Source organism: Cajanus cajan, chromosome 9, assembly GCF_000230855.2.
Source record: "Cajanus cajan strain Asha chromosome 9, NIPB_CcT2T_4, whole genome shotgun sequence".
Lineage (NCBI taxonomy): Eukaryota > Viridiplantae > Streptophyta > Magnoliopsida > Fabales > Fabaceae > Cajanus > Cajanus cajan.
In genome coordinates this window covers 9,415,909-9,429,162 of record NC_138525.1, presented here as the reverse complement: position 1 = coordinate 9,429,162, position 13,254 = coordinate 9,415,909, and the positions used below count along the sequence as shown (strand labels likewise).

Genomic DNA, 13,254 nt, shown 5'->3' with positions numbered 1-13,254 from the left:
TAACAACGTAAATAGATTTAAACAAGTCAGCTCAAAGTTTATCATCAACTTTAATCATCGTTTACAAGTTACAACATTCTCGATACAAATAACTTTAAACACAACTTAACAACTTTAAACAATTAATGCGTCACATCGTCATGCATATCAACTTATGGAGATCTTTTATAAGTGAGGTAAGTATTCTAAGTGGCTTAACCTATCGATTATGGGTATTATAGTTAATTTTAAATTTTATTATATATATATTTAATTTTATCATAACTTTTGATAATGATTTTTTAATTAATGATTATTATTTTATTTTATCCTTTAAACTGTATCATTCACTTTAGAGAAACCAAATCCTTAAGAGATTTTCACTTTTCAATAATCAATTTTACCCCTTAATAACATTCCATCTTTTTTACTTTTAGTTATTTATCATTTATCTTTTATTTTAATTATTATATAATTTCATATTTTATTTAAATAAAATATATAGAAACATGTTGATCTCATTAATATCTGGAACATGTTTAAGAATTAAAATTTAATATTTATTATTAATATTCAGAAGGATATTAATGTGAAACATCACGAACAAAACTTCACTGTTCACGCGAGTACCAAAAACAAGGGTAAAATGATAACTCAAACATAATTTAAAACATTCTTCCTTTTCTTTCCCTGCTGATCCACGCTCCCATCCCTCCTGCAATAATATCAAAAGAAATTGTAATGATAAATATTCATATTCAAATAATCAAATATAGTTAATTATGTTATTGTAAACAATACTGATAAATAGGGATGGCAATGGGGTGGGGCGGTTACGGGTTTCATGATACCTGTTTCTGTCCCCGCGAGTTAAACTCATTCCCATCCTTGTCCCCGTCGGGTATCGGGTATTCCCGTATCCGTACTCGTATCCGTCAATTTTTTATTTTTTATTTTTTTGTTAAAAAAATGATTTTTAAATTATTTTTTTATTATATTATAATTATAATTAAATTATTTCTTTATTTTATATTATAATAAATAATCACACATAAAAAAAATGTAATTTTTTTTAATATAATTAAAGTGAAAGTGAGTATTAAATTAAAAATGAGAACGAGGACGGGTACGGGGCAGGTAAGTACATACTCGTACCCGTACCCGTACCCGTACCTGATTTAATATATCGGGTTTTATCCATACCCGTACTTGTACCCGGTCAAACTGGGTATTCCCCGTCAAAGTAGGGATGGGTTCGAGTATTACCCGCGGGTACGGGTATGTTTGCCATCCCTACTGATAAACACTCAGCCTATTATAATCAATAGAAGGCATGTTTATTGGAAAATATTACTCTAAACTGTGCATTTTAATTGGGGCTTTTAGAATTAGAAGATTCACTTAAAAAGTTATTTAAATTTATAATAATAACGATCTACAACCATTATTTATAGAATTAATCACTTATATACTGTCAGTTTTTTTACACTGACAATTAATTATATCTTTTAATTGGGTCATATGACTGTTAATACATTTACTTTTAACAGTGACATGACACAATTAAAAGATATAATTGGCTGTCATGTATAAGTGATTAACTATTATTTATAACTCATTTTTATATTTTGTATGAATTTTATTAAAATAATCTCCTTTTAAAGTATTTGAACAAATTTTACATGATCAAATTTATAAGATAAAATCTTAGGTAACAATAATTTATTAAACAAATATATTTGCTTAAACATAGTCGGAAGAAACTCTACTAATAAACAAGTATTGTTTTATTCATTTAAAAATAAGGATTAACCTTTAAATAAAATAAATTAAAGTGAACTAATCGCGGTGGTTGAGGCATGTTGTAAGAGTAGAAACTATTCTTTATTGCACTACGAAAGAGCTAATAAAAGCTACCCTTTTATATTATGATTTTGTCTCTTCAGTTAAATGCAATAATAGTCCCCGTTGCCAATGACAACAAATCTATTCCAAGATTCTTTTATTTTTTTCCATCACTGAAAATTATTAGAGCACGATGATATATTTTTTTTTATACATAGAAATTGTTTCGTTTATTTTTATTTATCATTTTTTCTTTATGGAAATTTAAACACATTTTAAGACATGTATTTTTTGACCACTATGGTTAACCTAGTAGTTGGGTGAGGAGAGATTAGGGTAGTTAGAAGTATGATGATTTAAATTCAATTTTCATTGTGATAATCTTTCTAATCTTTTCTATCTTAAAAAAAAAAAAAACATTTTCTGAAAGAAATTTTTTTGGCGAATGAAATTAAGATTTAGAATCGAAACTTTAATTATGACATCAATTTCAAGTTGTATAGAAGTGAAATTGTGTCCTTTGGAAGTAAGAGATCAATATCGACGTGGAATAATTGAGCTGTGAATCTTCTCACACCTAGTACTTAAAGTTGGTGGGTTGTTCGTGTTTCATATATATATATATATATATATATATATATATATATATATATATATATATATATATATATATATATTATATGCATTTTTGATAACAGTTTGTGGTGTCAAAATAGCGAAAATTTAGTGAATTAATTTGGTTCATTATGGATTTAGGTTGGACCAAAATTTATATCGATTTTAGTTAAATTTTATTATAATTCATTTAATTTGTAAGTTAAATGAGATTGAATCTAAATGAGTGTGGCTATAATTAAAATTATATATATATATATATATATATATATATCTTTATATTTTATGTAGTTATTATTTGAAATTTTTGATATTTTCTTATATATTTATATTGAATTAATGATAAGTTTGATTTTTTGATATAAAAAATTATAACTCTTTATTTTATTTATTAAAAAAATAATTTTTATTTTTAAAAAATCTAGTAAATTAACCTACTTAACTCACCAACCCATGATGAGTTCAACGATGTTGGAATTTTTGTAGTTCACCAGAAAATGAACTAGGTTAATTTAGTCCATTTAAAACACTAATTTAGTGGTGGGTTAGTCAGATTGACTAACTTTGACATCTCTATTTGTCATTGTCTTATTGGATTAGATTCTAATGTGGAATAATCCACTTGTGTGCCTTTTGTACTTGGTGCTCAAGAGTTGTGAGTTGTATGTCGTCTTCAATCAGAGTTTAATATGGAACAATTGACTTGGTTAAGAGTCTTTTTCACACCTAATGTTCAAGGTTGGAGGGTTTCATGCCCTTGTGAATTGGATTTTGATGCATGAAGGTTGACTTAGTGCTAATCATATTTTCAATTATATGAGATATTCAATGAGTCAAATCATGCAAACCATGTAGATTGAATTTTAACCAATATTGTTAAAGAAATGACCAATAGACTAGACTTAACAAATAGAGTGCTTATCTTGTAAGAAGATAGAGATGATTGCTATGAGATTTCAAAAGTCATCTCTATAAAATTTGGGATTATGATATGCAAACATACATGTATATATACGAATATACAACCTAGGTTAGAAGTCAAGGTTTTTAGACAACTTTTAATATTGTCATTATTACCATATTTTTCACTCCTAGAAACATTGTTGTTGTCACTACTTTTATCATTGTATTCCTTCTAATTCTGAATATAGACAAAAAGAATTCCATGCATATATTAATTTTAAATATAAGTATATTTTAATTAAATTTACCTCATTTAATGATGTTACCTCACGAGGTGTTAATTTCAATGATTTTTCCTTTTTCATTTTTGATATAAAGTTTCAATAGGTCAGTTTAGAAATGAAATCTATTTTTAAATGAAATTGGTATAATTAAATGGTGCAACTATAATTCTTATATAATGTAAATCAATTTTTTGCTACTAATATTCAAGTCCAAGAAGGAAATACTCATTATTATCATTATCTTTGTTAGCACCACTAATTATTTTTATAATCATTGTCACATTCATTTGTACCATTGTTAGTAACTTTTATAATAAACATCACTATTATCATTATTACCATCACCGTTACTTCATTATTTTCATTATCATTAAGGTTATGACTACTACTATCACTACTTTCATTTTCTCTGACTCTATTTTAGTTATTTTAGAGTCTATCTAGATAAATTTCTTCTTAATTAAACAATTTGTAAAGAAAAAAAATAAGAAGATAAAATGAATTAATTTTTTCATAAAGTATAGTAAACTCATGTTAATTAAAATAAAAATATTTTAAACATTATTTTATTTATAAACTAATTTTAATTTATAAAAAATTATAATTTTTTCCTTATAAATGTTGATAGAAAATTTTATTCAAATAAACTCTTAATTGCGAAGATGACTAAGATAAAAATTGTCTACTTAAATCTAATACAATCTAGCTTATAACTACCTTTAATTTTATAGGTACATGGAATAAAAATTCAGCTTAAAATTATAATTGTAAATCACAGATTTAATTTGATACACCAATCTGACGCTTAATTTATATCTATATCTATATGTGTTTATATTAAATTTGTAAGGTATTTTTATAAAATATAAAATCTTTTATTTATGTATATAACAACATCTAAAAATGTTATTGAATTCAGTATTTTAGTGTATGTAAGTAGGGGTAGACAAAATGAACTGAATTGAACTTAGAAAAATTGTATTGAATTTAAAAATAGTTCGTATGAATGAAACTGAATTAAACTTAGAAAAATTGTATTGAATTTAAAAGTAGTTCGTATGAATGGAAATGAACTGAACTGCACATTAATTTAGACAAATTAAACTAAACTATTCTTTTGTGTTATTAAACTAAACTGCATTATAAAAATTTGAGCTAAACTGCAACTCGTAATGTACTAAATTGTTATGATACTTTGAATTGAACAATTTTGACTCGTTGATTCATTAAGATAGGACACATTTTTCAACTTTATTTTATTTAAATTTTTAAAGTAATATATATATATATATATATATATATATATATATATATATAATTGAGTCAAAAAAATTCAATGAATTTTAAGCATAAAAATTAGTTGTCTAACATAACTCAATTGAATCGTTAGATCTGACAAAATTGATAATTTTTTTCGAATCATTTTTTTTTTAAGTCTAGGTCGTTAAACTATCGAATTAAGATGTTCAACTATCAAACTAATCGATTAAAATGAAACATATTTAACACATTTGATTTTTACACTTTTATAAAAATAGTTTAATTTTTATACTTCAATCTAACTTTTATTATTCAGTACAATTCAGCAAATAATTAATTTTTTTTTAACTTTACTGTTGATCACTAATTCAATTCTTTTTTGTACACCCTATCTATAAGGGTACTCCAAATGCATATAAACTCATTTTAAGGTATTTCTTTGAGACGAACAATAATGAGATAATATTTGACCTTTCCCGAAAGCAACAAAAAAAAGAGGCTAAAAATGGCCATGCAGATATTAATAGACATGAACACTGCTACAATCTCCAAAAATAGAGGTGGAATCATTCTTCTAATAATATTTTATTAATATTTTTTATAAATTTATTATAAAATAATTATTTAATTTAATATTAATAATATTTTATTAATATTTTTAATAATTTTATTATAAAATAATTATTTAATTTAATATTTTATAATTTAAATTAATATTTTAATTTTCGGAATGCTTTTCGAAGGTTACTCTCTCGGAAGATGTATAATTTTTGTAATAGACATGGACTATCTTTTATCCTCTCAAATCAAAATTCCCTGCTATTGCAACTGTTGTCCAAGTCAAAGTATAAATTGTTTACTTATTTATTCAACTGTTGTACAAGTCATAATAGGTATAAATATTTTAGTAGACTATATATAACTCACGAAACGAAAATTCTTATTAAATACTTAGTTCAGTTATGGTTTATTACTTACATATACATAATTCATATTAAGTTAAAAAAAAATTAATTTGTTAAACATTTATATTTTATAATTCATAACGACAAATAGGTGAAAATTATATTTTTGTATTTATCATATTATAGGAACACATTTTTTATTTACTTTACTAATGACTAATTTTTGAGCAGAATATTGGCTTTCTATAAATTTTTTAATTATATATTTATCCATAAAAAACATGAATACAATCATACTTATAAAAATGTTTTTGTAATATTGAAAACCTTTTATTTATAATTTTGTATAAAGTGATTAAATTTGCGAAAAAGTTTTATATAATAATGTGCCGTATGTATTGAACTACACATCGAAATACTGTTAATATAATGAGAGTTTCTGCTTTTTGGGTGGCACCGACCAATTAGGTGATAGTGCCTGTTCTGTTATTATTAGTTAATGGGTAGAAGGACATGTGTCAGCAAGATATTGGTTAAACCAAATAACGAAAGCTACGAGTACCACGTTGCCTCCATCTTGCTGTCGTTTTAGCAACTTTCATACCGTATCAATGTTATATACCCTTTCGCCCTTTCCTCTTATTACCAGACTCTGGAATATATATTTTTCAACTTTTCTTTTTATATCATCTATTCATTTTTAATAATGTAATAATATTTTATATTATCATATATATATATATATATATATAAAGATATATAGATAATTTTATCACTTCAAGAGTTCTTATATTATGAGGTTTTGTCCCATAAGTCTTGGTCCTTAATATTTTTCAAATCCTTTACTCTATTTTTTTCTTAAAGATTCATTTTATGTTTATTTATTTTATTGAGTGAAGGGAATATGTTTGACAATATATGTCAAATAGGAAAAAAGGAGGATATTTATATAAAAAAAATTTAATGTTTAAGTTAATTTTTAGTTTTAAACAAGTTAACACAATTAATGTTGTAATAATGTATATAAAAATATATTTTTTTTTCTTTCATGCACCACTATTTATACTAATTTTATTGGTTTGAGCCTTAACAATAGGTTCAACAACTTCCAAATTATCTCTAACTTATATTCTTATTATAATGTTCTTCGACGGAGATTCAAGGAGTTTTTGCCTTTATCTTTTGATTAAAACTCATTTTGATATACTATCAATTAGTTATATTTTAGATTTAAATATGTTTTTACTTCTTTAAATTTAAGTTAATTTTAGTACGTCAAATTTAAAATTAATTCTTTTGATTTTATAATTTTCAAAAATTATTTTAATTTTTAAACTCAAATTTTGTCAAGAAATATGTTAAATATTGTCACAAAAAATCTACCTACTAGTGTTTCTATTAATAAAAATATTACATTAAAATCAATTAATGTTACATAATCGTCTCAATCTGTTATTTTTAAATATATTATTAAAAATTAAAAATATTAGAACACGATTTTTTAAAATTATAAGAACTAAAAAAATAATCTAAAATTTGAAGGATCAAAAACAAATTTAGTTAAAATTGAAGAGATTAAAAATATATTTGAATTTATAATTTATTATAAATTCAATTATTTTATTATACAAAATAATTTAAAATTAATTGATAATATTAAAAATGATATTTATACTATAAGCTTATCGACTTTATGCTAATTAATCAAATTCATAATATTACATTCTCATCATTTAACAAAGATAAGGTACTATGTATTATTATAGAAAATAGATTAATACCTTGCCCGAATATATCTGAACTATATTTTGTTTTGGACTGTAAATATTTTTATAATGTGAAGAATAAAAAAAAAAGGATGTTATGGATATATATTTGTGTAAGATATCTCCTTTGATAGACAGAGACCTTGGTGGAGCCCACAAAGGAGGTTTTAGGTGGGATATAAAGGACACACGCAGTGAAAATTTGAAACGCATTCAATTGTTAGGTTAATCTGCAATTCTGCACCCTCTTCGATGTTTATACCTTTCTGGAGGAAAATGAAGGAATTGAATAAGAAAGAGAAACACATTAAATTTGCTCATGTACATAACACATGTGTACGCTGTTTGGTGTTTAGTGCTTTCGGTTTGTTCATATTTTGGACATTACATAACTCTTTAGTTCTATTTCCGTGTATGCATTGCCTTCTTCTACATGTTGTAATTTTAATTAAACTTTTCACTTTTGGCCCATTCTCACAGACCAAGAAATCTTAATTACTTTAGTTTCATTTGATGTACTAGTGAATTACTTCACACAAAGCACAATAGTATATTTTATTACACTCTTTATTTATTTGCACATTCTTCCATTTTATTCATTGCATAACCAAGTACCCACACTTCTAGTATTGAATTGAAATTACTTCAGTTCAAAATTTTGACCAGGTAACACGTCTCGATTAATTCTGCGAGTCTGCTTTTTGATAAGTTTTTCATAAATATTTGTAAGAGAGAAAAATAAAAAATAAAAAATAAAATAAGTTTTTTCATAAATAAAATTAGTTTATATGAGTTAAAAATAAAATTTTAAAAAATTAATATTTTTTAAATAAATTAATTTTAATTTATGTAGGAGTTTATTTTATTTTATTTTCTTAATTTTTCATTTTTTAAAAAAATTTATCCAAACAAATTGTATGTTGAATTTCATATATATGATTTGGGAGGGGGGAAGACTCTCCTTTGATTCTTTGAAAAATATACCACGAATATATAATTATTATGAAATATTTAACTTATTAGTTAATTGATTTTTATTAAAATATTATTAAATAATTAAAATTAAACTTGTGTTATTAATTACACTCTAGATTGTACAAAAACATATTTAAGTATTTTTTTTTTTGTAGTGATTGTACAAAATTTATAAAAACACTGTAGATTCAATAAAAGAAAAAAGAAAAGTATAAATATGAATAAAAAGAGACAGAGAAAAAATATAGTCTTATAAAAAAAGTATTATACGAAGAAGAATGCTAATACTATATTTACTAATACAATCTATATAATTATTAAAAATCACTAGATGGAATCCTTAAATAAGAATTTAAAGTCACAAATTTTATGTTCCTTAATAAATTTTAACTAAAAATAAAATATGTTATTGATTAAGAAATTAAATGTAACTTTTTTTATTAAAAAGTGTAATTGCATACTCTTCCATATAATTTTAATAAAAGAAACGTTACGTATTAATTTTTTAACTAGTTTTCTAAGAACACTATTTAACAATAATACTCTTCTAAAAACATGTTTAAAAAGTATGACATTTTTTTGATACGAAAAATATAACCAAAAAACATTAGTGAAAATGTGACGAAAGCATGTTGGTGGGCACAGTGAGCTAAGATCAATGATTAGAGGATGTTAACAGCAGTGATTGGAAGATGATAGTGACAAGACATCTTGCGGTTTTGTTTAGAAATAAATGCGGCCCAAAATCCATTTTGCAAAACCCAAATGTTTACCTTTCTCTTTTTCCCATTTCCAACCCAAGTTGCTAATGTTTTTTCTTTGGTAAACCATGTTACACGTTATTAGTAGATCATAACATACCTAATAACTTTATTTCTGCAACTAATTTTAGTTCTACAATTATACAGCGTGGGTCCATTTTCTCTTAACAAGCATGGGAGAAACAGTAAATTCATTTAATTATGCAAGGTGGGTCCAAATCTCTTTAGAGATTATTTTTAAACTACTTTTCATCCACCTTGATAGCCTAACCTACCATTCTCCTCACTAGCCCCTTCCTTTCTGTTCCTCTGAAATCTAGTTGGCGATTTGCTTCGTGTTACACAGCTCCTCTGTTTCTTTCTCCTTGTTTCTGTCATCTTATTATATCTATCTCTTTAATATTCACACTATTCATAGATGGAAAAAAGTATGAACCATTTGCACAAGTCATTGAGTTGAGTGATAACACATATACAATAAGAAAATGACCAAATAAACTTCTCTAGGAAAATCAAGTAGGAATTAAAAAAATATTTTTTTTATAAATTAAATTAATTTTTAAAAATTCTCTTCTATTAATTTCTTTAAAATCTGTCTTCTATTAACTTCTTTAGAATCTTACTTTTAATTTATAATAAATTCATGAAAAAATTTATTTCAATTTTTCACCTATTTTTTTTTAATGCATGGACAGATCTACAATATTGGGTTTAAAATATAGTTTAAACATATATAGTTATATTATTAATATTATCCCATGATTTATAATATAGTTTAAAGAATAAGTTATAATATTAATATTATCTCCACTATTCAAAATTTATGAAGATATATGTACAACCTGTTTCATATAACAATTTATACAGGACTACAGTACTTTCTTTTTTTTATTTATCTCTCTATTTCACAATTTATTTATTACATTTCAACCTTTTTCTCTTTTGCTTGTAACATTTGCAGTACAATTTATTCTATATGTGCATCATTTCCCTATGTTGTTTAATGAGATCCACTAACTTTCGTTTGGATTGCTGTCCCTTCCCACAAACTATGTTTCCATTTAGCTATTTGGAGACATGACCTTCGTTCTTTTGGTGCAGGCTCTTAGCAGATTTGGCAAGATTTCAACAAAGTAACAAGAGAGTCACACAAGGTTCATAATTCAGACCAATCAAAGAAGGTACACAAAACACACACACACACACACAAAACCCATATGATCTACTCTGTTTACATCATAAAAACATTATTTTTTTCCACTCAATTCTTATTCATATAAACATATTATAGATTTGGAAAGCTCAAAGCCTGCTAGTGATGTTAATGTTTCGCACTTTAGGCGATTTGGACGTTGCATCTTTGGGCACAACAATAGTGAGGACTCCATTTTCCACTTGTGCCTTAATCTGATCCACCTTCACATTCTCTGGCAATTCAATCTCCCTTGAGAAACCCCCCTTCTCAGTCCCTCTCTCAGCCACATGCCAAACAGTGTCCTTTTCTTTTGCATGAGTCTCTTCTCTCACACCTTCCCCTTTGATATGAAGAATATTCCCTTCCTCAATTTGCACCTTTATGTCATCCTTGCTCAACCCTACCCATCATCCAAAACTCAATTATAACCAACCAAACACTCCACTAATCAAGTCAAACCCACAAAAAGGTTCCATTTTTAACACCACACGCAGGATCACCACTCAGCATTCGAATGGGTCATTAAAAGTGTAACAAAATAAAAAGAAGAAAAAAAATGAACTTGGTACCTGGAACGTTAATTTTGAAGATGTGTGCAGTGGGGGATTCGAGCCAATCCAAGAGAGCAATTGAACCAGACCATTCTCTGAAAATTGGAGGGTGACTCCAAAAGAAACGTCTAAAAGGGTACCCAAAGATGGTGTCAGCCATGGATTACACTAATCAAAGGAAAAAAGTGAACTCTAGACTCTAGTAGCAGATGCCAGAAGGGGATAACAATTAACACATCCAATGAAAGTGATGAACAATGAAATTATTATATAGATATATATAATTTTTTTGTTTTTATGATAGGAGTTGTCGCGGACGCTCCAGAATGTTCTTTGCCTTTGATCTTGTGTTGGTCTTCAACTATCTGTTGTTTTGGATTCTTCCCGAATAGCGAAATGGGAGGTGATAAATCGCAACTGAATTTTCCAACTTGGGCCCAATTCATTTAAGCTTGGTGATGAGTAATTGAGTCCTTAATTCTTGTTGGGCTTATTTTTTGGATTGAGCTTGGAGTGTCACACTTAAATTAGAAATGGAACAAAATTTTGGGCTTGTAATTTATATACAAAAAAGTAAATTTGTTCCTAAAATACTTTTATTATTATTTTAATGACATTTATCATTTATTTTAAAGAATAAATTAATTAACTAGAAAGGCATTAGATATATAAATTAGGTTTTTATAATTGTACGATATGCCTAAAATAAGATAGATTTAAATATAATTTTTGTATTTAAGATTTAACACTTTTCATTTTTTGTACATGTAAATTAAGGGGGGTGTATTGAATTAGGATTTTAAAGGATTTTTTTAGTTGAAAAAAGTCTTGTGAATTTTAAAAGACTTTGCAAGATTTTCATGACTTTTAAGATTTTGTAGGATTCCACAAGACTTTCAATCAGGATTTTACTAGATTATGCAAGACTTTTAAGTTAGGATTTTAATGGATTCTGCGAGACTTTGTGAACTTTGCAGAATTTCGTAAATTTTTGAAATAGGATAAGAATTCAAGATTTTTTTTTCATACATTCAAATTTAAAAGAGTCAAATATAAAAATAAAAAAAACAATAATGTCTGGATAAATAAAAATAATTTTTTTTTGTAATATCATGTCGTTCTAAATAGAATTCACCCACATATTCATAGCTATACAAGTTGTGAGACCCCTTCCGTTTTTTTTTCTTTCTTCCCAACTCCCTCCCCACTCACTCAAACTCTCTTCTTCCCTCTAAAATCTTCATTTGGCTGATCATTCTCTCTTTGCTTGGATTCAAGGTGCTGATACCTAGAGTTGGGCTGAGCTGAGCCGTGCGGAGTCCCCCTCAAGCTTCTTCTTCTTCTTCTTCTTCATCATTCTCTTCTTCCCGAAGCTCGGAGTCGTTGAACCGAGGTAAGGGAAGCTAGTTTTGGCTGTGATTTGTTGAAATTGAGTTCACGAACTCATCTTATGGCTGATTGCTTGAAAATTTGTGGTTGTGTGTGAAGAGATTCATTTTTGGGGTTCTTTGGGGTTTTGAGAAAATTTTGGGTTTTCTTTGATTTGGTGGTTGCATGTGTAAAAAGGTGGTGTTTTTGAGCTGTGGGTTGAAAATGTGTTACTTTGAATGGATTGCATGTGCTGGAAAGTGGATTTTTTGCAGGTTTTTGGGCAAATTTTTGAACTTGGTGAAGTTGCTGCTGAGCTTCGCGCTGAGCGCAGTTCTTCGCGCCGGGTGCGCTACCACCTGAGGACTCCATTTGGGCAAGCCCGCCGGGCGCAATGATGAGTGCGTCGGACGTGCTTGAGAATGTGGGTCTCTGGTTGGTTTGCGCTGGGTGTGACCAGGATCGCGCTGGGCGCGAGACCAGTGGTAACCTAGTTGAGGGCTTTTGATTCTGCGCTGAGCGCAACCGTTATCGCGCTGGGCGTGAGACTCCTTGGGAGTCTCTGCCTTGTGGGCGTTGGGCGCAATTTGAATTGCGCTGGGCGCGAGACCTTGGGAGGTCTCTACCTTCCCCGCGCTGGGCGCAGGTTTGGGCACGCCGGGCGCGAAGGCTCCTTGAAGTGTCTGCCTGGCAGGCGCTATGCGCAATTGGTATTGCGCTAGGTGCGCGTGAGCCTTGGGCTCTCTGGTTGGGTCATGCCGGGCGCGGGCATACCTGCGCTGGGCGCGCTGGCCCCTGGTGCTCTCTGGTTGTGCTGCGCTGGGCGCGACCAGGAGGGCACCGGGTG

At 27.8% G+C, this 13,254-nt stretch overlaps 1 protein-coding gene across 1 annotated transcript; it reads right to left on the bottom strand.

The window, feature by feature from the left end:
• Positions 1-10,427: 10,427 nt before the first annotated feature.
• On the bottom strand, positions 10,428-11,345 carry LOC109818553 (HSP20-like chaperones superfamily protein). The gene is made up of 2 exons (XM_020384054.2): positions 11,058-11,345; positions 10,428-10,888 (listed from the first exon to the last, which is right to left on the bottom strand). The coding sequence occupies exons 1-2, from the start codon at positions 11,197-11,199 to the stop codon at positions 10,596-10,598; spliced, it is 435 nt and encodes a 144-aa protein (XP_020239643.1). The 5' UTR covers positions 11,200-11,345; the 3' UTR covers positions 10,428-10,595.
• Between the last annotated feature and the right edge of the window lie 1,909 nt (positions 11,346-13,254).

What these genes read in the sequence shown, in the direction of transcription:
- LOC109818553 (XM_020384054.2), bottom strand. Translation starts at nt 11,199, where the DNA reads ATGGCTGACACCATCTTTGGGTACCCTTTTAGACGTTTCTTTTGGAGT. An exon ending in CTTCAAAATTAACGTTCCAG is followed by an intron (nt 10,889 to 11,057) that starts GTACCAAGTTCA and finishes GATGATGGGTAG; the next exon opens with GGTTGAGCAAGGATGACATA.